Here is a 24229-nt window from a genome sequence, read left to right on the forward strand (position 1 = left end):
AGGAGGAATTTGGGGAGAAAAAAGGAGGAATTTGGGGGGAAAAAAGGAGGAATTTGGGGGGAAAAAAGAAGGAATTTGGGGGGAAAAGGAGGAATTTGGGGGAAAAAGGAGGAATTTGGGGAGAAAAAAGGAGGAATTTGGGGGAAAAAAGGAGGAATTTGGGGAGAAAAAAGGAGGAATTTGGGGGAGAAAGGAGGAATTTGGGGGGAAAAAGGAGGAATTTGGGGGGAAAAGAGGAGGAATTTGGGGGAAAAAAGGAGGAATTTGGGGGGAAAAAAGGAGGAATTTGGGGAGAAAAGAGGAGGAATTTGGGGGAAAAAGGAGGAATTTGGGGGGAAAGAGGAGGAATTTGGGGAGGAGGAATTTGGGGGGAAAAGAGGAGGAATTTGGGGAAAAAAAGGAGGAATTTGGGGGGAAAAGAGGAGGAATTTGGGGAGAAAAGAGGAGGAATTTGGGGAGAAAAGGAGGAATTTGGGGAGAAAAGGAGGAATTTGGGGAAAAAAAGGAGGAATTTGGGGAGAAAAGAGGAGGAATTTGGGGGAGGAATTTGGGGGGAAAAAGGAGGAATTTGGGGAAAAAAGGAGGAATTTGGGGGGGAAAGAGGAGGAATTTGGGGGGAAAGGGGAAGAATTTGGGGGAGGAATTTGGGGGAGGAATTTGGGGAGAAAAGAGGAGGAATTTGGGGAGGAGGAGGAATTTGGGGAGAAAAGGAGGAATTGGGGGAAAAAGGAGGAATTTGGGGAGAAAAGAGGAGGAATTTGGGGGAAAGAGGAAGAATTTGAGGAAAGGAGGAGGAATTTGGGAAGGGGGAGTGGGGATTTCTCCTCTCCCGGGGGGGTCCCAGGGACGCTCTGGGACAATTTTTGGGAAGGATTCCCAGGGTGAGGGGGTGGGGACCCCCCCGGTTGTCCCCGGGGTGGGGTCCCCCGTTGTCCCCCCCTTGTCCCCCCCTTGTCCCCCTCCCCCCAGGGCGGGGTCCCCTGTCCCAGTGCCCCGAGGGGGGGGGGGAGGGGGGAGGGGTTTGCGCAAGAGGCCCCAAAATAACCCCCCCACCCCCCCCCGGGATCCCAAAATTCCTCCTGGGAGCGGCGGATCGGTGGGAAAGGGAATGTGGGGGTGGGGACAGCGGGGGGACAGCGGGGGGGACACGGGGGGGGGGGACGGGACAGGGGGGACACCGGGGGGACACCGGGGGTGGCAGAGGGGACACCGAGGGGACACTGGGCGGTGGCAGGGGGAGGTGACAGGACCAACCCAGCGAGGACCACAGCTCAGGGTGGGGGGGTCCCCGCTGTCCCCTCCACATGGGGGTGGCCCTGTCCCCACCCCGAGTGTCGCCTGTCGCCCCCCCCAGGGCTGAGGGGACACCGCGAGGGCTCGTGGCCATTTTATTTATTAAAACATGGAAAAGCCGGGGGGGCCCCGCCAGCTCCGAGCCCCCTCCCGGCCCCCGGGACCCCCCGGGACCCTCCCGATGTCCCCGGCCGGGGCCGTGATGTCCCCAAGCGGGGTCCGGCTGTCCCCGGCCGGGCTCGTGCTGTCCCCAGGCGGGCTGTGGCTGTCGCCGGCCGGGATTTCCTCGGTGACAGCCCCTCCGGGGGGGTGGCGGGGTCGGGGCTGGGGGCGACAGGGGCGGGGTCAGTTCAGGTGCCCTGGTGGGGACACCCGAGTGTGGCACTTGGGGACACTTGGGGACACTCACACACACCCGAGTGTGACACCTGGGGACACTGACACACACCTGGGGACACCTGGGGACACTGACACACACCTGGGGACACTGACACACACCTGGGGACACCTGGGGACACTGACACACACCTGGGGACACTCACAGACCTGAGTGTGGCACTTGGGGACACACAGACACACCTGGGGACAATCACACACCTGAGTGTGACACCCGGGGACACTGACACACACCTGGGGACACTGACACACCCCCGAGTGGCACCCGGCGGTGCCACCCCTGTCCCCAGGGCTCCTACCTGTGGCAGGGGACGGGCAGGTCCCCCTTGGTGACCTGGAGGATGAACGGGTGGGGCTCCTCCAGCTCCAGCTCGCTCAGCTCTGCTCAGGGGACACGGGGGGGACACGGTGGGGACACGGGGGGGACACGGGGGGACACGGGGGGGACACGTGGGGACACGGTGGGGACACGGGGGGGACACGTGGGGACACGACAGGGACACGGGGGGGACATGGGGGGACAGGGTGGGGACACGGGGGGACACGGGGGGGACACGGTGGGGGCACGGGGGGACACGGTGGGGACACGACAGGGACACGGGGGGGACATGGGGGGACAGGGTGGGGACACGGGGGGACACGGGGGGGACACGTGGGGACAGGGTGGGGACACGGGGGGACACGGGGGGACACGTGGGGACACGGTGGGGACACGGGGAGGACACGGGGGGACACGGGGGGACATGGGGGGGACACGGGGGGACACGACAGGGACGTGCCAGCCCCTGGGGACACCGCGGGGGGTCTGGGGACCCTCACCTGCGTCCCAGTCCTCCCGGCACGGGGGGGGCTGCCAGCTCTGGGGGGGCTGCCAGGCTGCTCTGGGGGCGTCCTCGGGGTCTGCGGGGACAGAGAGGCGGTGGGGACACCTGGGGACACCTGGGGACACCTGGGGACACCTGGGGATACCTGGGGACATCTGGGGACAGCCAGGGACACTTGTCTAGAACCCAGTCTAGCACAGTCTAGAACCCGCTCTAGAACCTGCTCTAGAACCCGCTCTAGAACCCAGTCTAGAACCTGCTCTAGAACCCGATCTAGAACCCAGTCTGGAACACACCTGGAACACACCAGGGACACCTGGGGACACCCCTGGAGACACCTGGGGACATCTGGGGACCCCTGGGGACACTTTTGGGGCCAGCCCGGTACCTGGGGGCAGCTCGAGCGGCAGTTTGTCGGGGCAGGAGGTGACGTGGCTGCGCAGGTGCGCGCGGGGGACGCGGTGTCGCGCGTTGAAGGGACACGTGGCCAAGGTGCGGGACACCTGCGGGTTGTTCTGGGGGGGGGGGGGGGGAGCCCAAATCTGACCCCACAGACCCCGACCCCAAAACCCACCCGGACCCCAAAACCCACCCGGACCCCAAAACCCACCCGGACCCCTCACAGACCCCCCACACCCCGGGCAGGACCCGCCCGTTCCCGGTGTCCCCTCCCGTGTCCCGGTGTCCCATCCCCGATGCCCCCCCGTTCCCGGTGTCCCCTCCCGTGTCCCGGTGTCCCCCCCTGGTCCCGATGTCCCATCCCCGATGTCCCCCCGTTCCCGGTGTCCCCCCTCCCCGTCCCGGTGTCCCGCCCCCGACGTCCCCCCCCCCTGCCCCGCTGTCCCCCCCCGCTCCCGGTGTCCCCCCCCTGTCCCGGTGTCCCCCCCCGGTCCCGGTGTCCCACCCCTGTCCCGGTGTCCCCCCCCGGTACCGCTGTCCCCCCCGGTCCCGGTGTCCCCCCCCTGTCCCGCTGTCCCCCCCTGGTCCCGCTGTCCCCCCCCTGTCCCGCTGTCCCCCCCCGGTCCCGGTGTCCCCCCCCGGTCCCGCTGTCCCCCCCCTGTCCCGGTGTCCCCCCCCTGTCCCGGTGTCCCCCCCCTGTCCCGGTGTCCCCCCCCGGTCCCGGTGTCCCCGCGCACCTGCTGGCACCGCACCAGGTGATAGGGCAGGCGGGACACGCGCACCTGGTGGCTCCGGTCGTACGGGCACTGCACGAGCGCGTCGGGCTCCATGGGACCGGTACCGCCGGGTTCGGGCCGGGGCCGCGGGGTTCGGGCCGGTACCGCCGGGTTCGGATCGGTACCGCCGGGTTCGGGCCGGTACCGCCGGGTCCGGATCGGTACCGCCGGGTTCCGACCGGTACCGCGGGGTTCGGGCCGGTACCGCCGGGTTCCGATCGGTACCGCTTCTTTCCCACCGGCCGCGGTTCGGTCTCAGCGGTCCCGGTTGTGTCCCACCAGTCCCGGTTCGGTCACGATTCGGTGCCGGTTCGGCCTCACCAGTCCCAGTTCGGTCCCAGCGGTGCCCGTTCGGTCCCGGTTAGGTGCCAGCGGTCCCGGTTCGGTCCCAGCGGTGCCGGTTTGGTCCCGGTTCGGTCCCAGCGGTGCCGGTTCGGCCCTGGTTCGGTGCCGGTTCGGTGCCAGCGGTGCCGGTTCGGTGCCGGTTCGGTGCCGGTTCGGTGCCAGCGGTGCCGGTTCGGTGCCGGTTCGGTGCCGGTTCGGTGCCAGCGGTGCCGGTTCGGTGCCGGTTCGGTGCCGGTTCGGTGCCGGTTCTGCCCCTCGCAAGCGCCGCCGTTAGTGCAACAACGGGCGCTGCTTCCGGTCCTCCGGGCCGCTGGGGGGCGCCGCGGCGCCGTCGGCATGGCAACGGCGTGGCGGGAAAATTTAAATTAAATAGGCCCAGATTTGGGTAAATAAACCCAGATTTGGGTAAATAAACCCAGATTTGGGTAAATAAACCGAGATTTGGGTAAATAAACCCAGATTTGGGTAAATAAACCCAGATTTGGGTAAATAAACCGAGATTTGGGGTAAATAAACCCAGATTTGGATAAATAAACACAGAATTGGGGTAAATAAACCCGGATTTGGGTAAATAAACCCAGATTTGGGTAAATAAACCCAGATTTGGGTAAATAAACCGAGATTTGGGTAAATAAACCCGGATTTGGGGTAAATAAACCCAGATTTGGGTAAATAAACCCGGATTTGGGTAAATAAACCCGGATTTGGGTAAATAAACCCGGATTTGGGGTAAATAAACCCAGATTTGGGGTAAATAAACCCAGATTTGGGTAAATAAACCCGGATTTGGGTAAATAAACCCGGATTTGGGTAAATAAACCGAGATTTGGGTAAATAAACCGAGATTTGGGGTAAATAAACCCAGATTTGGGTAAATAAACCCAGATTTGGGTAAATAAACCGAGATTTGGGTAAATAAACCCAGATTTGGGTAAATAAACCGAGATTTGGGGTAAATAAACCCAGATTTGGGTAAATAAACCGAGATTTGGGTAAATAAACCCGGATTTGGGTAAATAAACCGAGATTTGGGTAAATAAACCCGGATTTGGGTAAATAAACCCAGATTTGGGTAAATAAACCCGGATTTGGGTTATATGGGCCCGGTTTGGGGTTAAACAGGCCCCAGTTGGGAATAAATCGTCCCCGACTGGGGATAAACGGAACCAAAAAGAGGAGAAAACGAGAATAAATTTGAGTGACACCGACCGGAATTGGTTCTGATGAGTCCAGGCAGGGCCATAGGGACCTGACACCCCTATAGGGGCTGGGACACCTCTATAGGGACTGGGGCACCTCTATAGGGGCCTGACACCTCTATAGGGACTGGGACACTTCTATAGGGCCCTGACACCTCTATAGGGGCCCTGACACCTCTATAGGGACTGGGACACCTCTATAGGGACCTGACACCTCTATAGGGCCCTGACACCTCTATAGGGACTGGGACACCTCTATAGGGACCTGACACCTCTATAGGGCCCTGACACCTCTATAGGGCCCTGACACCTCTATAGGGCCCTGACACCTCTATAGGGCCCTGACACCTCTATAGGGACCTGACACCTCTATAGGGCCCTGACACCTCTATAGGGCCCTGACACCTCTATAGGGACCTGACACCCCTATAGGGGCCCTGACACCTCTATAGGGACTGGGACACCTCTATAGGGCCCTGACACCTCTATAGGGCCCTGACACCCCTATAGGGACTGGGACACCTCTATAGGGACTGGGACACTTCTATAGGGCCCTGACACCTCTATAGGGGCCCTGACACCTCTATAGGGCCCTGACACCTCTATAGGGACTGGGACACCTCTATAGGGACCCTGACACTGCTATAGGGGCCCTGACACTGCTATAGGAACCCTGACACCGCTATAGGGGCCCTGACACTACTATAGGGCCCTGACACTGCTATAGGAACCCTGACACCGCTATAGGGACCTGACACCTCTATAGGGGCCCTGACACTGCTATAGGGGCCCTGACACTGCTATAGGGGCCCTGACACCGCTATAGGGGCCCTGACACTGCTATAGGGGCCCTGACACTGCTATAGGGCTGGGGCTGGTGGTGGCATCTGCCACCTCTGCTGTCCCCATGTCTGGTGTCCCCCGCTCCCCGCGGTGTCACGGGGTGCTGCCAGCGCCGTCACGTGGCCCCGGTGGCCCCAAGGCAGCCGAGCCCGGCCCAGGAAGGGGAAGTTGGGGCTCGGGAGGCTCCTGGGGACATTTTGGGGACATTTCTGTGTGTGGGGGTGCCACCATGGCCCTGCCCTCGCTGTACGGGGACAAAGTGGCCGAGAAGCTGACGCTGCTCAACGAGCGGGGCCGGGGGGTCCTGGTGCGAATCTACCACCTCAAAAAGGTGTGGGGAGGGTCCTGGGGGGACCCCCGGGGGTCCCCAACCTCCCCCGGCCCGTGGGGACAGAGGGACAGGGGGGTTTGGGGGGATTTGGGGAGGGGGAATGGCCCAGGAGGAGTTTTAGGGGGAGTTTTGGGGGTCAGGGTTGGGTTGGGGTGGGTTTTGGGGGGATTTTGGGGGGTTTGGGGAGGGGGAACGGCCCAGGAGGAGTTTTGGGGGGAGTTGTGGGGTTTAGGGTTGGATTAGGGTGGTTTTTGGGGGGATTTGGGGAGGGGGAACGGCCCAGGAGGAGTTTTAGGGGGAGTTTTGGGGGTCAGGGTGGGTTTTGGGGGGATTTGGGGGGGTTTGGGGAGGGGAAACGGCCCAGGAGGAGTTTTAGGGGCAGTGTTGGGGGTCAGGGTGGGTTTTGGGGGGGTCCAGCCCGGGAGGGGTTTGGGGAGGGGGGCTCAGGTGTGGGGGAGGATTTCGGGATCATTTTTGGGATCATTTCGGGGGGTTCTGAGCCCGGGGGGTCCCCCCAGACGTGCTCGGACCCCCGCACGCGGCCGCCCTTCCTCGGGGACAAGGCCATGGAGGCCTCGGCCAAGTTCATCCAGAAGAAATTCCCGCAGCTGGACGTGCGGAGCAGCACCGTGAGACACTGTCCCCGTGTCCCCACTGTCCCCGTGTCCCCACTGTCCCCGTGTCCCCACCCGTGTCCTCACTGTCCCCACGTCCCCATCCCTGTGTCCTCACTGTCCCCACCCCTGTGTCCCCACCCGTGTCCCCACTGTCCCCTGTGTCCCCACCCCTGTGTCCTCACCCCTGTGTCCCCACTGTCCCTACCCCCGTGTCCCCACCCTACCCCTGTGTCCCCATCTGTGTCCTCACTGTCCCCACCCCTGTGTCTCCGTGTCCCCCCGTGTCCCCTCCCCCAGTGTCCCCCCCGTGTCCCCCCGTGTCCCCCCGGTGTCCCCCCGCGGTCACCCCGGGGTCCCCCCCCTGGCCCCCCGTGTCCCCTCCATGTCCCCCCGTGTCCCCCCGTGTCCCCCCCGTGTCCCCCCCGGTGTCACCCCGGTGTCCCCCGTGTCACGCCGCTGTCACCGCTGTCCCCCCGCAGCAGCACCTGGGTCCGGTGCACAGGGACAAAGGTGACATCGCGCGGGTGCTGGCACCGTTCTACCACACCTTCCTGGACCTCCTGGAGTTCCGGGTGAGCTGGGGACAGAGGGGACATCCCCGGGAGGGGGGGGGGGGAGGGGTGGCGACACTGCGGTGCCACCGCGGTGACACGCGGCTGTCCCCTGGCCACCAGGACCACGTCTACGAGCTGCTCAACACCTTGGACGCCAGCCAGTGCTTCCTGGACATCGTGAGTGCCACCACCCCTCGGGGACATCCCCCGTGTCCCCGTGTCCTCACCGCTGTCCCCTCCCTGCCAGCACCTCAACCACGAGCTCACCAAGGGCTACCTGGACCTGGTTGTCACCTACGTGTCACTCGTGCTGCTGCTGGCGCGCACCGAGGAGCGGCGGCTGCTGCTGGGGCTCTACCACTGCGCGCACCAGATGTGCCACGGCGCCAGGTGCCACCTACCTGTCCCCAAGGTGTCCCCAAGGTGTCCCCGGGCTGTCCCCGGGCTGTCCCCGGGTTGTCCCCTCCCCGTGTCCCCAGCGCTGAGCCCCTTTTGTTGGAACCGGCTTTGGGGCTGTCCCCAGTGTGTCCCCAGGTGTGTCCCCAGCATCGGAGCCAGCTCCAGGGCTGTCCCCAATGTGTCCCCAACACCAGAGCCAGCCCCGGAGGTGTCCCCAGCGTGTCCCCAACACCGGAGCCAGCCCTGGGCGTGTCCCCAACGTGTCCCAAATGCCAGGGCTGGCTCCGGGGTTGGCTCTAACGTGTTCCCAGTGCAGGGATCAGCCTCGGGTCTGTCCCCAGTGTGTCCCCAAATGTGTCCCCAACACTGGAGCCAGCCCCAAGGCTGTCCCCAACGTGTCCCCAATGCCGGGGCTGGCTCCGGGACTGTCCCCAACGTGTCCCCAACGCCGTGTCCCCGCAGCGAGCCCGGCTTCGCCCGCCTGGCGCAGATGGTGCTGGAGTACGAGCACCCCCTCAAGAAACTGCCCGAGGAGTTCGGGCCCCACACCAAGGTGGGTTGGGGGTCCCTGGTGACACCGGGGTGGGTCGGGGGTCCCTGGTGACACCAGGGCCGGTGTCCCCAGCGTGGCGCTGTCCCCGTGGCAGACCCTGAGCCAGGCGCTGCTGTCACTGCGGGTCCCGTTCGAGCGGCGCTGCCGGAACGCGGAGCTGTGGCGACAGGAGCAGCTCCTGAGCCTGCTGGGACCTGCTGGGGACATGCTGAGCCCTGCCACGTGTGACAGCGTGAGTGACACGGGGACATCGGTGTGGGGACATGGGGACATGCTGGGGACATGCTGAGCCCGGCCACGTGTGACAGCGTGAGTGACACGGGGACATGGGGACATGGGGACATGGGGACATGCTGGGGACATGCTGAGCCCGGCCACGTGTGACAGCGTGAGTGACACGGGGACATGGGGACATGGGGACATGGGGACATGCTGGGGACATGCTGAGCCCGGCCACGTGTGACAGCGTGAGTGACACGGGGACATGGGGACATGCTGGGGACATGGGGACATTGGTGTGGGGACATGGGGACATGGGGACACGGGGACATGGGGACACAGGGACACAGGGACACAGGGACACGGGGACACAGGGACACAGGGATGGTGTCCCACGGGCGCTGGAGATGGTGACATGGACACGCAGGCACTGGGGGGGTCAGGGGACAGTGACCTGGTGGGTGACACTGCTGTCCCCAGATGGCCTGTGAGTACCTGTCCCTGGAGGTGATGGAGCGCTGGATCATCCGTGAGTGCTGCCACCACCCCGGGGTCCCCAACTGCTCCTGGCCAGTGTCCCCAACCCTCTATGGCCAGTGTCCCCAACCCCTCCTGGCCAGTGTCCCCAACCCTCCCTGGCCAGTGTCCCCAACCCTCTATGGCCAGTGTCCCCAACCCTCTATGGCCAGTGTCCCCAACCCTCCCTGGCCAGTGTCCCCAACCCCTCCTGGCCAGTGTCCCCAACCCTTCCTGGCCAGTGTCCCCAACCCTCTATGGCCAGTGTCCCCAACCCCTCCTGGCCAGTGTCCCCAACTCTGGGTCCCAGTTTTGGGGTCCCTGACGGGGGGCTGTCCCCCCAGTGGGGTTCCTGGGCCATGTCCCAGTTTTGGGGTCCCAGTTTTGGGGTCCCTGACGGGGGGCTGTCCCCCCAGTGGGGTTCCTGGTGTGTCCGGGGGCTCTGGCCGCCCCCCCGTGCCAGGAGCTGTGGCGCCAGGCCCTGCAGGGGACCCTCTTTGTCACCCTGGTGCGCGACGAGGCCATCGCCGTGCACAAAGTCACCGAGGAGCTGCTGGGGGGGCTCCGGGGGTGAGGAGGGGGACACCGGGGGGGTCTGGGGGTGCCAGGGTGGGTTTGGGGGTTTTTGGGGGTGTCAGGGGGGAAATTCAGGGGATTTTGGGGGTGTCGGGGGGGCTGTTCGGGGGATTTTGGGGGTGTCGGGGGGGAAATTCAGGGGATTTTGGGGGTGTCGGGGGGTGCCAGGGTGGGTTTGGGGGATTTTGGGGGTGCCGGGGGGGGCTGTTTGGGGGATTTTGGGGTGTCGGGTGGGGTGTTCGGGGGATTTTGGGGGTGTCGGGCGGGGTGTTCGGGGGATTTTGGGGGTCGGGGGCTGCCAGGGGGTTTTGGGGGATTTCGGGGGTGCTGGGGGGATTGTTGAGGGGCTTTTGGGGGTGCCGGGGGGTGTCAGGGGGGGTTCAGGGGATTTCGGGGGTGCTCGGGGTATTTTTGAGGGGTTTTTGGGGGTGCCGGGGGGGCTGTTCGGGGGATTTTGGGGGTCCCCGGCTCCGGGGGCTGTGCCCGGGGGGCTCCGGGGGTCGCTCCAGGTGCCCCTCCCCAGGTTCGGGAAGCGCGTGGCCGATGTCAAGGAGTGCCGGGACCACGCGGTGGCTCACAGGTCTGGGGGGGCTCGGGGGGGGGGTTTGGGGGGAGGTCCCGGGGTGTTTGGGAGCCCCCCCAAAACCGGGGGGGGGTCCTGGGGGGGCCCCGGTTTCATCCTCGCCGTGCCACAACCTCTCCCCCCCTTTGTCACACGCGCTGTCCCCTGGGGGTGGCCGGGGGGGTCGCTTGGGTGGTTCTGACCCTGATCCCCCCGCCTCGTCACCCATCCTGACCCCGGGGACCCCCGGGGACCCCCCCAAAACCTCCCGCGACCCCCCAAAATCCCCTCAACCCTCCCGCATCGAGTCACTGACCGCGACCACTGGGGTTCTGCCCCCTCCCCTTGTCCCCCTCTTGTCCCCTCCTTGTCCCTCCCTTGTCCCCCAATTGTCCCTCAGTTGTGCCCCCCGTGTTCCCCACGACCCTCCCATGACCCCGACGACCCCCGGGGACCCCCCAAAACCCCCCACGACCCCCCAAAATCCCCTCAACCCTCCCGCATCGAGTCAATGCCCGCGACCACTGGGGTTCTGCCCCCTCCTCTTGTCCCCGCTTTGTCCCCTCTTGTCCCCCCCGTGTCCCCCACGACCCCCCACGACCCCGGGGACCCCCGGGACCTCCCCAAACCTCCCCCGACCCCCCCAGCCCGGCGCTGCACCGGGGCCGCCGCTCGTTCCTGCGCGGGGCCGTGCGGGAGCTCGTGGCGCTGCTGGAGGATCAGCCCGGGCTGCTCGGACCCAAGGTGCGCCCCGGGAGAATTTGGGACATTTTGGGGGGGTTTCGGGGGGTTTGGGAGGTTTTGGGGGGATTTGGGATATTCTGGGGGGAGTTTTTTGCGGGATTTGGGCGGTTTTGGGGGGAGATTTTGGGGGCGTTTGTGAGATTTTATTGGGATTTTGGGAGATTTGGGGGTAGGAGGGTGCGGGTTTGGGGTTCGGGGGTGGGTTCAGGGTTTGGGGTGCAGAGTTTGGGGTTCGGGGGTGGGTTCAGGGTTTGGGGTGCAGAGTTTGGGGTTCGGGGGTGGGTTCAGGGTTTGGGGTGCGGGATTTGGGGTTCGGGGTGGGTTCAGGGTTTGGGGTGCGGGATTTGGGGTTCGGGGGTGGATTCAGGGTTTGGGGTGCAGAGTTTGGGGTTCGGGGGTGGGTTCAGGGTTTGGGGTGCGGGATTTGGGGTTCGGGGGTGGGTTCAGGGTTTGGGGTGCGGGATTTGGGGTTCGGGGGTGGGTTCAGGGTTTGGGGTGCGGGATTTGGGGTTCGGGGGTGGGTTCAGGGTTTGGGGTGCAGAGTTTGGGGTTCGGGGGGTGCGTGCCGGGTCCTTCCCGGTGGATCCGGGGGGGTCCCCGAGCTCTCGCCGCCCCCCCAGGCCCTGCTGGTGTTCGTGGCGCTGTCGCTGTGTCGCGACGAGGTGAGCTGGCTGTCGCGACACGCCGAGCACGTCACCAAGACCAAGAGCCCCGAGGACTTCACGGACAGGTGGGGACAGGGAGGGGACACCCGCGGGTCCCTCGGTCCCCGCAGTGGGGTTCCTGTCCCCATTTCGGGGTCCTTGGGGTTCCCATTTCGGGGTCCCTGGGGTCCTCATTTCGGGGTCCCTGCTGTCCCCAATTTGGGGTCCCTGTTGTTCCTGTTTTGGGGTCCCTGCTCTCCCCATTTCGGGGTCCCTGGGGTCCCCATTTTGGGGTCTCTGGGGTTCCCATTTTGGGGTCCCTGCTCTCCCCATTTTGGGGTCCCTGGGGTCCCCATTTTGGGGTCTCTGGGGTTCCCATTTTGGGGTCCCTGCTGTCCCTATTTTGGGGTCTCTGCTATTCCCATTTTGGGGTCCCCGGGGTCCCCATTTCGGGGTCTCTGCTGTCCCCTCAGTGAGTTCCTGGGCCTTGTCCCAATTTCGGGGTCCCTGCTGTCCCCATTTCGGGGTCCCTGCTCTCCCCATTTCGGGGTCCCTGTTGTCCCCATTTCGGGGTCTCTGCTGTTCCCATTTCGGGGTCCCTGTTGTCCCCATTTCGGGGTTCCTGGGCAGGGTTTTTTTGGGGGGTGGGGGTCTCTGGGGGGTCTCTGACGCCCCCCCGGCGCAGCCGCCTGGCGGAGCTGCTGTTCGTGCTGGAGCAGCTGCGGGCGCTGGTGCGGCGGCACCTGCGGCTCCTGCGCCGCTACCACCGCCACTACCTGGCCCGCTTCGACGCGCTCGTGCTCAGCGACGTCATCCAGGTGTGTCCTGGGGAGGGGTGGCACTGTCCCCTGAGCCCGCCGTGTCCCCTGAGCCCCCTCCGAGCTGTCCTTGAGTCCCCTCCGGGCTGTCCCTGAGTCCCCTCTGAGCTGTCCCTGAGTCCCCTCCGAGCTGTCCCTGAGTCCCCTCTGAGCTGTCCCTGAGTCCCCTCTGAGCTGTCCCTGAGTCCCCTCCGGGCTGTCCCTGAGTCCCCTCCGGGCTGTCCCTGTCCCCAGAGTCCCCTCCTGGTCCTCCCTGTCCCCTGAGTCCCCTCCGAGCTGTCCCTGTCCCCTGAGCCCGCCGTGTCCCCGCAGAACCTCTCGGTGTGTCCCGAGGAGGAGTCGGTGATCCTCTCGTCCTTCGTCAGTTCCCTCTCGGCTCTCTCGGCCAAGGAAGGTGTGGATGTGTCCCCTGCCAGCCCGGAGTGTCCCCTCCCAGCCCGGGATGTCCCCTCCCAGCCCGGGATGTCCCCTCAATGTGTCCCCATGTCCCTGTGTCCCCTCCCAGCCCGGGATGTCCCCTCAATGTGTCCCCGGTGCCACCCCAGCCCGGTGTCCCCCCCTGTCCCGGGACCCCTGGGACAATCCCGGGCTGGGCACCCCCGAAGGGCGGGCGGCTCCGGGGGGGTCCCCTGTGGTGGCACTGCCACCCCCCAGCCCTGTCCCCATGTCCCCGTGTCCCTGCAGTCGATGACAAGGAGGAGTTTGACTTCACCGCGCTGCGCCTGGACTGGTTCCGGCTCCAGGTGGTGTCCCTGTCCCTGTCCCTGTCCCTGTCCCTGTCCCTGTCCCTGTCCCTGTCCCCATCCCTGTCCCTGTCCCTGTCCCTGTCCCTGTCCCTGTCCCCGTCCCCATCCCTGTCCCTGTCCCTGTCCCTGTCCCTGTCCCTGTCCCTGTCCCTGTCCCTGTCCCTGTCCCTGTCCCTGTCCCCATCCCCGTCCCCGTCCCTGTCCCTGTCCCTGTCCCTGTCCCCACCCCAACCTAACCCTTGTTCCTATCCCTGTGCCAATCCCATTCCTGCCCTGTCCCTGCTGTCCTTGTCCCCGTGTCCCCTGACCCTGTCCCTGCTGTCCCCGTGTCCCCTGACCCCGTCTCTGTCTCTGCTGTCCCCATGTCCCCTGTCCCTGTCCCCACTGTCCCCGCTGTCCCCATCATTGTGTCCCCATGTCCCTTGACCCCACCCCTGTCCCTGCTGTCCCCATCACCGTGTCCCCATGTCCCTGCTGTCCCCATCACCGTGTCCCCATGTCCCCTGTCCCCTCTGTCCCCATCACCGTGTCCCCAGGCCTACACGAGCGTGGCCAAGGCTCCGCTGCCGCTGGTGTCCAACGGGGACGTGGGGCGCGCCATGAGCCTGGTGGTGTTCCACACGCTGCTGCTGGACCGGCCCGAGGAGCTGCTGGACGAGACCTCGGACCTGTCCCACCTCTGGTCAGCGCCCGGCCCCTTCTCCTGCACCCCCTTCTCCCACCCCAAACCCCTTTTCCCACCCCAAACCCCTTTTCCCACCCCTGCACCCCCTTCTCCCACCCCAAACCCCTTCTCCCTGCCCCTTTTCCCACCCCATCTCCTCTTTTCCCATCCCGTACCCCTTTTCACACCCTGTACCCCGTTTTTCTGCCCTTTTCCCACCCCAAACCTCCTCTCCCTTCCCGTTTCCCACCCCATCTTCCCTTTTCCTACCCCGTACCCCTTTTCCCCCCCCTTTTCCCCCCAGTTTTTCCCCCTTCCCCCCCTTTTCCCACCCTTTTTCCCCCCAGTTTTTCCCACCCTTTCCCCCCCACCTTTCCCCCCCCTTTCCCCCCGTTTTTCCCCCCAGTTTTCCCCACTTTTCCCCAGTTTTTTTCCCCTTTTTTCCCCCCTTTTCCCACCTTTTTTCCCCATTTCCCCCCCCACCATTTTCCCCCCTTTTCCCACCCTTTCCCCCCCATTTTTCCCCCATTTCCCCCCCCTTTTCCGGCAGTTTCTACCCCCGGCCCCTGGAGCGGATGTTCTCGGCGGCGCTGGAGGAGCCGTCCATGCTGCGCTTCTCCATCGCCTTCCCCCTGCTCTGCGCCCACTTCTCGCGCTGCCCTCACCCCATGTGCCCCGAGGAGGTTGGTGACACCCCGGGGGGGGTCCTGGGGGTCCCCCAGCGCCGTCCCCGGCTCTGAGGGGTCCCCCCTGGCAGCACCCCCAGCTGGAGGCGGCGGCGCTGGGGCTCTGCCACAGGTTCCTGGAGGAGCTGGGGCGGGTGGGCAGCGGCTGCGTGCTGGACGCCTGCGCCGAGCACCACAACCTCAGCCAGCAGGTGACGGGGGCTGGGGGGGCTCCGGGACCTTCAGGGGGACCCCAGGGGGGTTGGGGAGGGTTTGGGACATTCAGATGGATTGGTCACTTTTGGGGCTTTCGGGACATTTGGGGTCTTGGTGGTTGTTGGGGTCTCCAGAACCTCTGGGGGCTTTGGGGTCTCCAGGACCTTTGGGGTCTCCAGGACCTTTGGGGTCTTGATGGCCTTTGGGGTCTCCAGGACCTCTGGGGCCTTCAGGACATTTGGGATCTTGGTGGTTGTTGGGGTTTCCAGAACCTCGGGGGGCTTGGTGGCCTTTGGGGCTTGGTGGCCTTTGGGGTCTCCAGGACCTTTGGGGTCTCCAGGACCTCTGGGGCCCTCAGGTCATTTGGGATCTTGGTGGTTGTTGGGGTCTCCAGAACCTCTGGGGCATTTGGGGTCTTGGTGGCCTTTGGGGTCTCCAGGACCTTTGGGGTCTCCAGAACCTTTGGGGTCTTGGTGGCTCCAAGGGTCTCCAGAACCTCTGGGGACTTGATGATCTTTGGGGCCTCCAGAACCTCTGAGGGTTCGGTGGCCTTTGGGGCTTGGTGGCCTTTGGGGTCTCCAGGACCTTTGGAACCTTCAGGACCTTTGGGATCTTGGTGGCCCCAGGGGTCTCCAGAACCTCGGGGGTCTCCAGGACCTTTGGGGTCTCCATGGCCTCTCTGTCCCCTTGGCCCCCTGTCCCCACCGAACCCTGGGGACGAGGACGTTTCTCCACGGGGACAAAACCTGGCAGGGCGTCCCCCGAGCCAGCCCTGGGGGGTGGTGGCCTGGCTGAGGTCCTGGTGGCCCCGTTCGGGGTGTCCCCATGTCCCCACGAGCCTGTCCCCGCCCCGCAGCTGCTGCCCAAGCACTGCGCGGCCACCATCAGCAGAGCCCGCGGCAAGAAGAGCCCGAAGCAGCCGCCCCGCAAAGGGGACCCCGACAGGGACAAACCGGGGACAGAGAGCCAGCGGAGGGACAGGACCCTGACCACCAAGTGAGTGTCACCCGCGGAGGGACTGTCCCCACGGGATGACACCGTGACTGTCTGGTGACACTGTGATTGTCCCCATGGGTGACACCGTGACTGTCTGGTGACGCTGTGATTGTCCCCACGGGTGACACCGTGACTGTCTGGTGACACCGTGACTGTCTGGTGACACTGTGATTGTCCCCATGGGTGACACCGTGACTGTCTGGTGACACCGTGACTGTCTGGTGACACTGTGATTGTCCCCATGGGTGACACCGTGACTGTCTGGTGACACTGTGATTGTCCCCATGGGTGACACCGTGACTGTCTGGTGACACTGTGACTGTCTGGTGACACTCTGATTGGTGACACTGTGGTTGTGTGGTGACACCGTGATTGTCCCCATGGGGTGACACCGTGATTGTCTGGTGACAGCGTGATTGTCCCCATGGGTGACACTGTGACTGTCTGGTGACACTGTGACTGTCTGGTGACACTCTGATTGGTGACACTGTGGTTGTGTGGTGACACTGTGATTGTCCCCATGGGGTGACACTGTGACTGTCTGGTGACACTGTGTCCCCAAGAGTGACACCATGATTGTCCCCATGGGGTGACACTGTGACTGTCTGGTGACACTGTGACTGTCTGGTGACACTGTGATTGTCTGGTGACGCTCTGATTGGTGACACCGTGATTGTGTGGTGACACTGTGATTGTCCCCATGGGGTGACACCACGATTGTCCCCACACCACACCACGATTGTCCCCATGGGGTGACACCACGATTGTCCCCACGGGGTGACACCACGATTGTCCCCCCAGCATGGACAAGCTGCACCTGACCCTGTCCGAGCTGTCCCTGAGCCTCAACCACGTCCCCAACTTCACCGTCTTTGGTCACACGGTGACACCGGCCGAGTACCTGAGCAGCCACCTGGAGAGGCGCCTGGCCAGGTGGGGCCCGGCCGGGGCCACGCGGGGCCGGGGGGACACGCGGAGGGTCCCTCACCGTCCCCGCGTCCCCTCAGGGCCATCGTGGCCATGGCTGGCTACAGCCAGGCCACGCAGGAGGTGGCGCGTCCCTCGGAGGTGCTGGCGGGGCTGGTGGCCTACATGGGGCTGGTGCAGAGCTTGGGACACTTGGTGGCCCTGGACACGGCGCGGCTGCTGCGCACGGTGCTGCTCCAGCAGAGCCACCCCCGCGACGCCAGCGGGCAGCCCACGCTGACCGCCATCTACACCGACTGGTCAGTGCCACCGCGGGGACACGGACACAGCCGTGGGGACACGGGGATGGCAGTGGTGGTGGTGGCAGTGCCACCTGTGGGGACACGGACACTGCCGTGGGGACATGGGGATGGGGGTGGTGGTGGTGGCAGTTGTGGGGACATGGACACGGCCGTGGGGACACGGGGATGGGGGTGGCGGTGGGGACACTGGGATGGCAGTGGGGACACGGGGGCTTGGTGGCAGTGACACAGGGACCGGAGGGGTGGTGGCAGCGGGGACACTGGGATGGGGATGGCAGCAGGGACATGGGGATGAATGGGGGTGGTGGCAGCAGCTCGTGGTCCCTGCAGCACCACCCCTGGATCCTGTCCCCAATGCCCCAGTCCTGTCCCCAGTCCCTCAGCCGTGTCCCCAATGCCCCGATCCCGTCCCCAGACCCCAAATCCCAATCCTGCTCCCCTGAGTCTGTTTCCAGTCCCCCGATCCTGGGTCCTGTTGCTGTGGGTGACACTCCCGCGGGTGACACTCCGGCGGGTGACACTCCCGCGGGTGACACTCCCATAGGTGACACTCCCGCGGGTGACACTCCCGTGGGTGACACTCCCATAGGTGACACTCCCGCTGGTGACACTCCCGCGGGTGACACTCCCGCGCGTGACACTCCCATAGGTGACACTCCCGTGGGTGACACTCCCGCGGGTGACACTCCCGCGGGTGACACTCCCATAGGTGACACTCCCGCGGGTGACACTCCCGCGGGTGACACTCCCATAGGTGACACTCCCATAGGTGACACTCCCGCGCGTGACACTCCAGCGGGTGACACTCCCGCGGGTGACACTCCCGTGGGTGACACTCCCATAGGTGACACTCCCGCGGGTGACACTCCCGCGGGTGACACTCCCATAGGTGACACTCCCGCGCGTGACACTCCCATAGGTGACACTCCCGTGGGTGACACTCCCATAGGTGACACTCCCGCGCGTGACACTCCCATAGGTGACACTCCCGTGGGTGACACTCCCGCGCGTGACACTCCGGCGGGTGACACTCCCGCGCGTGACACTCCGGCGGGTGACACTCCCGCGGGTGACACTCCCGTGGGTGACACTCCCGTAGGTGACACTCCCGCTGGTGACACTCCCATAGGTGACACTCCCGTGGGTGACACTCCCGCGCGTGACACTCCGGCGGGTGACACTCCCGCGGGTGACACTCCCATAGGTGACACTCCCATAGGTGACACTCCCGCGCGTGACACTCCGGCGGGTGACACTCCCGCGGGTGACACTCCCGTGGGTGACACTCCCATAGGTGACACTCCCGCGCGTGACACTCCCGCGGGTGACACTCCCATAGGTGACACTCCCGCGCGTGACACTCCCATAGGTGACACTCCCGTGGGTGACACTCCCATAGGTGACACTCCCGCGCGTGACACTCCCATAGGTGACACTCCCGTGGGTGACACTCCCGCGCGTGACACTCCGGCGGGTGACACTCCCGCGCGTGACACTCCGGCGGGTGACACTCCCGCGGGTGACACTCCCGCGGGTGACACTCCCGCGGGTGACACTGTCCCCGTGTCCCCAGGTACCTGGAGGCGTTGCTGCGCCAGGCCAGCAGCGGGGCCGTGCTGGTGTCCCCAGCCCTGCAGGCCTTCACCACCGTGCCCCGCGAGGAGCAGCCCCCGTTCAGCGCCGCAGAGTTCTCCGACGTCTCCGGTGGGGCCCGGGGAGCTCGGGGGGGGCTGTCACCTCCTGTCCCCTCCCGGGTCACCTCCTGTCACCTCCTGTCCCCTCCGGGTCACCTCCTGTCACCTCCTGTCCCCACCGGGTCACCTCCTGTCACAGCCTGTCCCCACCGGGTCACTGCCCTGTCCCCACCGGGTCACCTCCTGTCCCTGCTGGGGTCACCCCCTGTCCCCTCCTGTCCCCCACTGGGTCACTGCCCTGTCCCCACCGGGGTCACCTTCTTGTCACCTCCTGCCCCCTCCTGGGTCACCCCTTGTTACCTCCTGTCCCCTCCCGGGTCACCTCCTTTTCCTGCTGGGGTCACCTCCTGTCCCCTCCTGTCCCCCACCGGGTCACTGCCCTGTCCCCTCCTGGGGCACCTTCCTGTCCCCTCCCATGTCCCCACCCTGTCCCTGCTGGGGTCGCCCCCTGTCCCCTCCGGAATCACTCCCTGTCCCCTCCCCTGTCCCCTCCCCTGTCCCCCCCGTGTCCCCCCCGTGTCCCCCCCGTGTCCCCCCCGTGTCCCCCCCGTGTCCCCCCGTGTCCCCCCCGTGTCCCCTCCCGCAGAGATGCGGGCTCTGGCCGAGCTCATCGGGCCCTACGGGATGCGGTTCCTGAGCGAGAACCTGATGTGGCACGTGGGGTCCCAGGTCACCGAGCTGAAGGTACAGCAGGGGGGCTCTGGGGACAGGGGACAGCGGCTGGGGACAGGCTGGGACAGCGACAGGACAGGCAGGGCCACCCCAACCTGCTCCCCGCCACCCCTTGGGCTCTGCGGGAGGGCCGGAGGTGCCAGGTCCTGCAGGCTCCTGGTGTCCCCTGATGTCCCCTGGTGTCCCTGATGTCCCCACGGTGTCCCTGGTGTCCCCACGGTGTCCCCACGGTGTCCCTGATGTCCCCTGGTGTCCCCTGGTGTCCCCACAGAAGCTGGTGGCCGAGAACATGGACACGCTGGTGCAGCTGCGCTGCTGCAGGGCCGAGCAGAGGCCGGCGCTGCTGCCCCGCCTGAGCTGTGAGTGGGGCTGGGGAGGGGTCCGGGGGTGTCCCCCGGGGGTGTCACACGTGTCACACCTGTCACACGTGTCACACCTGTCACACACGTGTCCCCACAGCGGCCGAGAACGTCCTCAAGCGCATGACCATCATCGGGGAGATCCTGAGCTTCCGCGCCATGGCCCAGCAGGGCCTCAGGGAGGTGGGACCCCCCCACCCCGGGACCCCCCCACCCCGGGACCCCCCGATTTGGGGGGCGGGACCCCCTTGACCCCACCCCCGACCCTCCGGGACCCCCCGATTTGGGGGGCGGGACCCCCCTGACCCCGACCCCTTTCCAGGTGTTCTCCCGGCGCTGCCCCTTCCTGATGGGCCCCATCGAGTGCCTGGCGGACGTGGTGACCCCCGACACCGACATCCAGGTGGGGACAGGGGACACGGGAGGGGCCACCCAGCCCGCGTGACACCGAGTGACACCGAGTGACACCGTGTGACACCGAGTGACACCGTGTGACACCGAGTGACACCGAGTGTCCCCCCCCGTGTGTCCCCAGGTCACCCTGAGCATCTTCGAGCTGGCCTCCGCCGCGGGGATCCCGTGCGAGGTGGACCCGGCGCTGGTGGCCGCCCTGGCCAGCAGCAGGACAGGTCCGGGGGGGCTCTGGGGACACGGGGGGGGGCTGTGGCTGTCACCCGGGAGCCACTGTCACCCGGCTGTCCCCTGCCTCTGCAGAGGGCTCGTCCCCCGAGGAGGATTACAAGGTGTCCTGTCTGCTGCTGGTGTTCGTGGCCGTGTCCCTGCCCCTGCTGGCCGCTGACCCCGCGTCCCTCTACAACCCCGAGCTGGACGGTGAGGGCTGTCCCCGTGTCCCCGTGTCCCCGTGTCCCCGTGTCCCCGTGTCCCCGTGTCCCCGTGTCCCTCTGTCCTCCTCTCCTGTGTCCCCGTGTCCCCCTGTCCCTCTGTCCTGTGTCCCCCTGTCCCCGTGTCACCCGTCCTGTGTCCCTGTCCTGTGTCCCCGTGTCCCCCTGTCCCCGTGTCCCCTGCCCCTTGTGCCAGCTGTTGTCACTGTCCCATCCCCGCAGCAGGGGGACACCGGCACTGTCACCGAGGGAGGTGGCACTGCGGACACTCTGCGTTGTCCCCAGGACCTCTGTGCCCCCTGTGTCCCCAGACTCCCCGAATCCTCCATCTTCCCCACCTTTAATCACCCCCAAGCCGTGTCCCCAATGTCCCCAGTGTCCCCTCGGTGTCCCCAGGCCACAACAACAACCTGCACTGCCTGGCCAAGGCCATCGTCCAGGTGTCGGCCGCGCTCTTCACCCTCCACAACAAAAACATCGAGACGCACCTGAAGGAGTTCCTGCTGGTGAGCCTGGCCCTGTCCCCTCCCCGGGACTGTCCCCTCCCTGGGCCTGTCCCTGTCACCTCCCTGGCCCTGTCCCCTCCCCGGGACTGTCCCTGTCACCTCCCTGGCCCTGTCCCCTCCCCGGGACTGTCCCTGTCACCTCCCTGGCCCTGTCCCCTCCCTGGGACTGTCCCCTGTCCCCTCCCCGGGTCTGTCCCCTCCTCGGGACTGGCCCTGTCCCCGTCTGTCCCTGTCCCCAGCCCTGTCCCTGACTGTCCCCATCCCTGTCCCTGACTGTCCCTGTCCCCAGCTGGCCTCCAGCAGCCTCCTGCAGCTGGCGCAGGAGCCGGACCGGGCTCGGGTGCGGAACCAGGACTCGCTCGTGCTGCTGCTGCACCTGGTGAGGGCACCTGGGGGGTCTGGGGGGGCCACAGCCCCCGAGGGGTCCTCGTGGGTGGCTCTGGGGTGAGCCCACCCTTAGGAGGCTCTCGGGTGTCCCCTGGGCGGGTCCCGATGTCCCCGGGGCAGTTCCCGATGTCCCCGGGGCAGTTCCCGATGTCCCCAGGGCGGTTCCCGATGTCCCCGGGGCAGTTCCCGATGTCCCCGGGGCAGTTCCCGATGTCCCCAGGGCGGTTCCCGATGTCCCCAGGGCGGTTCCCGATGTCCCTGGGGCAGTTCCCGATGTCCCCGGGGCAGTTCCCGATGTCCCTGGGCAGTTCCCGATGTCCCTGGGCAGTTCCCGATGTCCCCAGGGCGGTTCCCGATGTCCCCGGGGCAGTTCCCGATGTCCCCGGGGCAGTTCCCGATGTCCCCCAGTGGTTCCCGATGTCCCCAGGGTGGGCTCCAGCCCCCCCGCCCCATCCCAGCGGCTCCAGCTGTGTCCGGGGGGGTCTCATCCATCCCTGACCCCTCTGGAAGCTGCTGGAATGCCGAGGGGAGGGGGCGTCGCACCCCCTGATCCCCCCCCCAGCCCCGGGATTGTCATTCCAGGAGCGCCCGGGCCGGCTGGAAGCAATTTAAATGCAAATATTTCAATTTGGAGCCGGGGAGCCGCGGTGGGGGGTGGGGGGGGGGGCCGGGAGGAGGGGAGGGGTCTCTGATGGGAGCCCCCCACCCCCCAGATCGTGTCCGAATCGTCCTTCCTGACGCTGGACATGCTGGAGAGCTGCTTCCCCTACGTGCTGCTGCGCAACGCCTTCCGCCAGCTGTGCCGGGACCCCCCCGGCCGCGCCCCCCAGAACTGACCGGACCCCCAGGACCCCCGCCTGGACACCCCGGCACTGACCGGACCCCCCGGACCCCCGCCCGGACACCCCGGCACTGACCGGACCCCCCGGACCCCCGCCCGGACACCCCGGCACTGACCGGACCCCCCGGACCCCCGCCCGGACCCTCCCCGGCACTGACCGGACCCCCCGGACCCCCGCCTGGACACCCCGGCACTGACCGGACCCCCCAGACCCCCGCCTGGACACCCCGGCACTGACCGGACCCCTGGACCCCCGCCTGGACCCCCAGAACTGACCGGACACCCCCCGGACCCCCGCCCGGACCCCCAGAACTGACCGGACCCCCCAGACCCCCGCCTGGACACCCCGGCACTGACCGGACCCCCCGGACCCCCGCCCCAAGCGGGACCCCCGTGTCCCACCCCGAGACCCCCGCCCCGCCCCCCGTGCCCCTCCCCAAATCCCCCAACCCCACCCTGCAGGAGCCCCCCGCGCCCCCGACCCCAAATCCCCCTCCCTGCCCCCCCCAGGACCCCCGAATCCCCCTCCCTGTCCCCCCATATCCCTCCCCAAATTCCCCACCCGGCCCCTCCGGGACCCCCCGCACCCCCCTCACCTCGGGGGTGCCACCACCGTGTCCCCAAGTGTCCCCCCCGCTGTCGCCGCCGTCACTAAAATCGCCTCTTTTCTCCCCAAACTCTCGGACTCGTCCTGGGACCACCCCCAGCGACCTTCCCGGGGTGTCCGGGGGTGTCCGGGGGGTGTCCGGGGGTGTCCAGGGCAGGTCTGGGGGTGTCCAGGGGGGTTCTGGGGGTGTCCGGTGGTGTCCGGAGGTGTCCAGGGGTGTCCGGAGGAGGTCTGGGGGGGGTGTCCTGGGGTGTCCAGGGGTGTCCGGAGGTGGTCTGGGGGGGTGTCCGGAGGTGTCCGGGGAGTCCAGGGCAGATCTGGGGGTGTCCAGGGGGGTTCTGGGGGTGTCCGGGGCTGTCCGGAGGTGTCCAGGGCTGTCCAGGGGTGTCCGGGGGTGCCCAGGGGGTGTCCAGAGGGGGTCCAGGGGTGTCCGGAGGTGTCCAGGGGGTGTCCAGAGGGGGTCCAGGGGTGGTCCGGGGGTGTCCAGAGATGTCCGGAGGTGTCCAGGGGTGTCCAGGGCTGTCCAGGGGTGTCCGGAGGAGGTCTGGGGGGGTGTGTCCGGGGGTGTCCGGAGATGTCCCAGCGAGATCCCCCCCCCCCCATTCCCCATCCTCTCCATCCCGGTGGGGCCGTGCCTCAGTTTCCCTTCACCCTCTTTCCCCCGGGGCCTCTTCCAGTCACGTTCCCCCTCTCCCCCCCCCCCACAAAAAAAAAAAAAAAAACCCCACGCCCCCTCCCCTCCCCGGGTATTTTTTTTTTTCCCATCTCCGCGTGTTTTTATTTCCCTCTCGTGCGGAATCTTGGGGGAAGATGAACGGGGCGGCCGCGGCCGTTGCGATTCCGAGCACGGCGGCTGCTCCGGGATGAGTCACCGGCAGCGGCGACAGCGCCCGCCGAGCCCCCGGTACCCCCCCGTGACCGAGACCCCCCCCCAGGACCGGCTTCGGGGGGGGGGGGGGACCCCCAAAAATCCCCATCAAAATTAAAAAAAAACCCGCGAGGAAAATTGAGAAAAAAATCGAGAAAAAATCGAGAAAAAATTGAGAAAAAAATCGAGAAAAATTGGAAAAAATTGAAAAAAAAATTTCACCGAAGCTCGGGAGGTGCGGACCGACCCCCCCCCCCCCCCCCCCATCCCCTCACCTCCCCCCGCCGCCCCCGCCGCGCTCCCGGGGGGCTCGGCCGCCCCCTCCCCGC

At 66.1% G+C, this 24229-nt stretch overlaps 2 protein-coding genes across 4 annotated transcripts; one reads left to right on the top strand and one right to left on the bottom strand.

Annotated features, from left to right (window-relative positions):
• Positions 1 to 1984: 1984 nt before the first annotated feature.
• On the bottom strand, positions 1985 to 3970 carry GTSF1 (gametocyte specific factor 1). The gene is made up of 4 exons (XM_088068718.1): positions 3650 to 3970; positions 2902 to 3028; positions 2509 to 2589; positions 1985 to 2070 (listed from the first exon to the last, which is right to left on the bottom strand). Exons 1-4 carry the CDS (start codon positions 3740 to 3742, stop codon positions 1985 to 1987), a joined length of 387 nt encoding a protein of 128 aa, XP_087924844.1. The 5' UTR covers positions 3743 to 3970.
• Positions 3971 to 6244: 2274 nt separating this feature from the next.
• Positions 6245 to 22624, top strand: NCKAP1L (NCK associated protein 1 like). Of its 3 annotated transcripts, none has more exons than XM_088068891.1 (31): positions 6245 to 6406; positions 6925 to 7035; positions 7506 to 7595; positions 7698 to 7754; positions 7825 to 7967; positions 8439 to 8529; positions 8624 to 8761; positions 9229 to 9277; positions 9681 to 9834; positions 10364 to 10420; positions 11050 to 11146; positions 11767 to 11876; positions 12476 to 12608; positions 12921 to 13002; positions 13293 to 13351; positions 13891 to 14036; positions 14569 to 14701; positions 14776 to 14895; positions 15756 to 15895; positions 16697 to 16828; positions 16903 to 17121; positions 18698 to 18828; positions 19405 to 19502; positions 19762 to 19849; positions 19950 to 20032; positions 20172 to 20252; positions 20385 to 20478; positions 20564 to 20680; positions 21088 to 21197; positions 21487 to 21576; positions 22298 to 22624. In XM_088068891.1, the coding sequence occupies exons 1-31, from the start codon at positions 6305 to 6307 to the stop codon at positions 22418 to 22420; spliced, it is 3378 nt and encodes a 1125-aa protein (XP_087925017.1). In that variant the 5' UTR covers positions 6245 to 6304; the 3' UTR covers positions 22421 to 22624. The 3 variants fall into 3 exon arrangements, with proteins under 3 accessions (XP_087925017.1, XP_087925016.1, XP_087925018.1); XM_088068890.1 differs by having other exon boundaries at positions 7503 to 7595; positions 22298 to 22623; XM_088068892.1 differs by lacking the exons at positions 6245 to 6406; positions 6925 to 7035; positions 7506 to 7595; positions 7698 to 7754; positions 7825 to 7967 and adding an exon at positions 7991 to 8305.
• The last annotated feature ends 1605 nt before the right edge of the window (positions 22625 to 24229 follow it).

This window comes from Pseudopodoces humilis, chromosome 32, assembly GCF_049639895.1.
Source record: "Pseudopodoces humilis isolate 2021_Gansu_Grassland_sample_001 chromosome 32, ASM4963989v1, whole genome shotgun sequence".
NCBI lineage: Eukaryota > Metazoa > Chordata > Aves > Passeriformes > Paridae > Pseudopodoces > Pseudopodoces humilis.

What these genes read in the sequence shown, in the direction of transcription:
- GTSF1 (XM_088068718.1), bottom strand. Translation starts at nt 3,742, where the DNA reads ATGGAGCCCGACGCGCTCGTGCAGTGCCCGTACGACCGGAGCCACCAG. An exon ending in GCCGCTCGAGCTGCCCCCAG is followed by an intron (nt 2,590 to 2,901) that starts GTACCGGGCTGG and finishes CTGTCCCCGCAG; the next exon opens with ACCCCGAGGACGCCCCCAGA. An exon ending in CCGGGAGGACTGGGACGCAG is followed by an intron (nt 2,071 to 2,508) that starts GTGAGGGTCCCC and finishes TCCCCTGAGCAG; the next exon opens with AGCTGAGCGAGCTGGAGCTG.
- NCKAP1L (XM_088068890.1), top strand. Translation starts at nt 6,305, where the DNA reads ATGGCCCTGCCCTCGCTGTACGGGGACAAAGTGGCCGAGAAGCTGACG. An exon ending in TGGACCTCCTGGAGTTCCGG is followed by an intron (nt 7,596 to 7,697) that starts GTGAGCTGGGGA and finishes CCTGGCCACCAG; the next exon opens with GACCACGTCTACGAGCTGCT. An exon ending in ACCGCCATCTACACCGACTG is followed by an intron (nt 17,122 to 18,697) that starts GTCAGTGCCACC and finishes CCGTGTCCCCAG; the next exon opens with GTACCTGGAGGCGTTGCTGC.